Here is a 4,080-nt window from a genome sequence, read left to right on the forward strand (position 1 = left end):
AGAAATGAGACAGAAAGAAATACCCACTAAGAGGGGAATCAAGAGGTACAGTGCCAGAGGGAGACTAGAGTGGAATCTCTTAGAGAGGGAGAGATAAAGACAGGCTGGGGAGAGAAAGGGAGAAAGGAGCCCTACAGAGATGTTAAGCTGGAAGTAGAGATAGAGACAAAGACAGAGACCCTTGTCTCAGAGATTGCGTTAAGAGGATGGGGAGTTGACTGTGACAGGGGAACCCCCATCCTACCTGCCTGCCTTGGGGTTCCTTTGGGGAAGGACCAGCCCAGTCCCTCTCCTGAGGGCCCAGAACTGAGTCCGGCACCCAGCCTCCTTCAGTCCTTAGGTCTCTGTCTCTCGGTGTCCATCTCTTCTGAAAACTCTAGTCCTCTCAGTTTCTGTTTCTGATCTTTCTGTTCCTTTCCCTTCTTCTCTCCCCCAACCTCTCTGCATCTTCATTTCTCCTGCCCTCCCTTTTTCTACGTCCCCTCTGTTGTCCCAGGGAAAATCCCTAAGCCTGCCCAGCTCCCCAGCTCCCCAGCTCCCCACAACACCTGCCATCCACCCCCAATTCCGCTCCCCCCGCTGCCCTTGCCCCTTGGTGGGTGGCCCTGCTCCTGAAGAACCCCCATCACTCACCCTTGGGGGCCACGTACCCCCAGCAGCACAGCGCCAAGCACCAGGCCAGCGGAACCCTGCCCATCCTTAGGCACCAGCGCTAGGTCAATGCCAAACTTTTCTCCGAAGTTGTTGGGCACGTCGCGGGGGAGGGGCAGGGCCAGGCTGTCCCCAGCCCTCCCCCTAGCTCCAGGCACCCCTGAGTTGGCACTGCCTGCTTGGCACAGCGGGGGGCCCCAGGGGCCCACTCTGCGTGCTCCTCCAAAGACACCTTCCAGGCACCCCGGCCTCCTCTCCCTCCCAGACTTCGGGCCACCCTTTCCCCGCCCAGGCTCCGGCTCCCTCTCTGCCTCCGCCCACCGCCAGAGCCCCGGGGGCCACCTGGACAGTGAGGGGTTAACTCGGGGAGGCGAGGACCAGCCCTATCTTAAAGGGCCCTTGGAGGGAGGCTGGGGAGGGGGAAGGGGATCCCGGTGGCAGCGCCCGCTGGGCCCGAGGTTCTGCGCCTCTCTGTCAGGCTGGGGCGCTGTCCCTCTGGGCTCTCTGGGTCTGGTAAACATTCTCAGAACTCCACTCCGCTCTAGCCCCTGCCACCCCCTTTCTGCCTCCACCCCCAGTCCAGCCTCAGCCCAGCCTCCGGGGCCCTTCACTCCCCCTCAGACTCAAGGCTCCGGACACTCTTGCGCGCAGGCACACACACACACACACACACACACACACACACACACACACACACGGTGTAGACACAGACAGAGGCTGGGACAGGCAGAGACACGCAGGGGCACACTGCCAGCCCATGGACATCCTCAGGCAAGCCGGGTCAGGAGCTGTCTCCTGGGGTAACCTCCAGGATGGAAGTTCACAGCTGGATGGGCAGAGGGGGATTCAGGGAGGCGCCTAGACACTTAGATGGGGATGCTCAAACGCACCCAAACGCACTAGGACGCGGAGGCAGACACTGATATATGGACTCACATCAAGAGGTCACCAGTGCGCGGGTTATAATCCCATCTCTGCTGTCCTAAGGGCACCCTCTGGCGAGGGACTGGCCTCCTGCTTGGGCCTCAGGGTGTGCATCTGTAAGATGGGAGTAGGAACAGATCTGTCACAGGCTCGTGGGAGGATGGTCTGGGTCAACATGTGTGTGGTTCCTTGCACGTGGTGACCGCAGTCGACAAAGTTCCAGTGAGGTTTGACATTTCATCTCTGTCTGTACCCGCACTTCCCCTCTGTCGTCTCCCCAGCTGGATTGTGCATCTGGGTCCTTACAGGCACGAAGCCTGTGCAGTGACTTGGCTGTGTTACTCCTGTATCCGGAGAGCTGGGCTCAGGGAACACTGTGTGAGGTCTGTGCAGGAGGAGGCTGGTGTCCTTTCTTTGTTCCTGGCCATTTCTGTCCGGGTCTTGGTGACCTTGAAGCTCATCACAGAATCCTCTCCATGTGGCTTCCTGATATTCCTCTGGCCCCTCTGCTCTTCCTCCCTCCAACCCATCACCTAGCTAACATCAAGAGAGATGTTTCTAGGGCCAGCCAGATAGCTCAGTGGACTAGAGCGCCTGCTTAGGCAGAGCGCAGGGGCCAGGTTCAATCTCTGGCTCCACAAGCTGTCCCCACCCCACCCCCACCCCCGCCCCATCCGTCCAGAGGGTGCACAGAGACAACGATTGAGACTGGGCTTGGTGCGCTCTTGGGAGGCTGAAAACAGGCAGATCACTAGAGTCCAATCTTCATAGTGAGACCCTATAGACCCTGTAGTAAATACAAACAAAAACAAAAACAAAAACAAGAAAGATGTTTCTGAGACAAAATCTGACCCTGCCCTTGCTTGGCTGTAGCTTCTTAAGTTCTCAGCTGGCCACCTGGGGACCTTCTCCATCAGCCTTTCTGGGCTCTCTCATTTGTGTCTCCCCTCAGGGACAGCTCCAGCATCATCCTGCTACCCAAGACTGAGCTCTGGGGTCCTCCTGGACTTTTGCAATTACTCTGTGGTTGAATCAGTGTCACAAACTTCCCTCTCACCAGCCCCTTGCTTTCCCCCACAACATCACCCTGACCTGGCCCTGCTCTCCCCTGCTCAGACCCCAACTCTGGCCTCGTGCCTTGACTGGGAGTCCCTACCCCTCCCTCCAACCTGTGTTCCACTAAGCAGCCAGAGGGATGTGGCCCAGCCCCATATTGAACCCTTCCCTCTCCTGTTCCATAGGGCTGGCCAGATAACTCAGTAGATTAAAGTGCCTTCTTAAGGGGCTGGGGAGATAGTTCAATGGAATAAGCACTTCCCTGGCAAGTGCAAGGGTCTGAGCTCAATTCCCAATTGAGATTGGGCATGGTACGCATGCCGTAATCCCAGTACTTGGAAAGCTGAAAACAGGAGAATTACTACAAGTCCAATCTGTGTAGGGAGATCCTGTAGACCCTGCACTAAAAATACAAAAACGAAAAACAACCAAACAAACAAACAAAAAACTTTTTTTTTTTCAGAACCAGGGATTGAACTCAGGCCCTTGCGCTTGCCGGGGAAGTGCTTATTCTACTGAGCCATCTCCCTGGCCCCCAAAAAACTTCTTAAAGTATATTCTCCACAGTTTATGAAACTCACACTAGATTATTTTAAAAAAAAAATTTTTTTTTTATTTATGCATGTATGTGTGTGTGTGTGTGTGGCCAGCGCAGCTCAGCCCACCAGGGGTGGGGCTGGCTGGCATGTGGTGCTGGGGGATTGAACCGCGGTCCCTGTGCTTTGCTAAGCTTGTTTTAAACAGGTGCTTTAGACCACTGAGCCATCTCACCAGCCCTCACACTAGATTCTAATACTCTTAGATTTCTGTACACAAAAAAATATGACTCATCCTTTCCTGTCCTGAACTTTTCAGACAAAGCCCCAAACTCTTCCCTCAGGCCTACAAAGTCCCCTTATGTTCACTTGACTCTCCCTTCCCCCTCCTTATATATCTTAACCTGAAAAGCCTTCTCTCAAGTCACAGACCTTTGTCCTGCTGCTCTTTGTCCCCAACTCCTACACATCCCTCCTCATATCCATCTTCATTTTCCCAACATGTTGTATCATGCCAGTCACCTCCTAGGTCATCATGTTGTTTGCCCCTATGTCTTGTCCTCCTTTCCTTTGGCATCACTTTGCATGGGTTCATTATAGAGTTACTGACACCATTACGTGTCTCAAGTCTATCTCCTCCTGCTGGTCTATGGCAGGGAAAGCACTGGGTTTATTTATCTTGGTCACTACTACATCCTTGCCATCCTATAGAAGACCTGCTGCAAAGGGACAACTAATAATTGTGACATTTCGGGGTATAGATATGTACTACAGCCTGTTGTCTTGATTTGGTACAGTGGAGTCTCTATCTACTTTAAGCTCAGTGAGTCTAGCTGCAGATACTGTGAACTAGAACTTGTGAACTCATTCACTCAAAAATTATTTCTTTTTCTTTTCTTTTTTTTTTTTTTTT

The 4,080-nt window shown here is 53.6% G+C and overlaps 1 protein-coding gene and 1 pseudogene across 2 annotated transcripts in view; both read right to left on the reverse strand.

Moving 5' to 3' along the window:
- Axl (AXL receptor tyrosine kinase) overlaps nt 1-1,163 on the reverse strand; it is a 27,892-nt gene extending 26,729 nt beyond the window's left edge. For both annotated transcript variants that reach the window (XM_004648480.2, XM_004648479.3), the window contains exon 1: nt 634-1,163. In XM_004648480.2, the coding sequence (XP_004648537.1) occupies nt 634-697 (64 nt within the window). In that variant the 5' untranslated portion in view covers nt 698-1,163. The remainder of the gene's footprint in view (nt 1-633) is intronic.
- A 308-nt stretch (nt 1,164-1,471) lies between these two features.
- The window catches only part of LOC101582711, a 6,813-nt pseudogene continuing 4,204 nt past the window's right edge, over nt 1,472-4,080 (reverse strand).

Source organism: Octodon degus, unplaced genomic scaffold (genome assembly GCF_000260255.1).
Source record: "Octodon degus isolate 3935 unplaced genomic scaffold, OctDeg1.0 scaffold00418, whole genome shotgun sequence".
In the NCBI taxonomy this organism is placed as follows: domain Eukaryota; kingdom Metazoa; phylum Chordata; class Mammalia; order Rodentia; family Octodontidae; genus Octodon; species Octodon degus.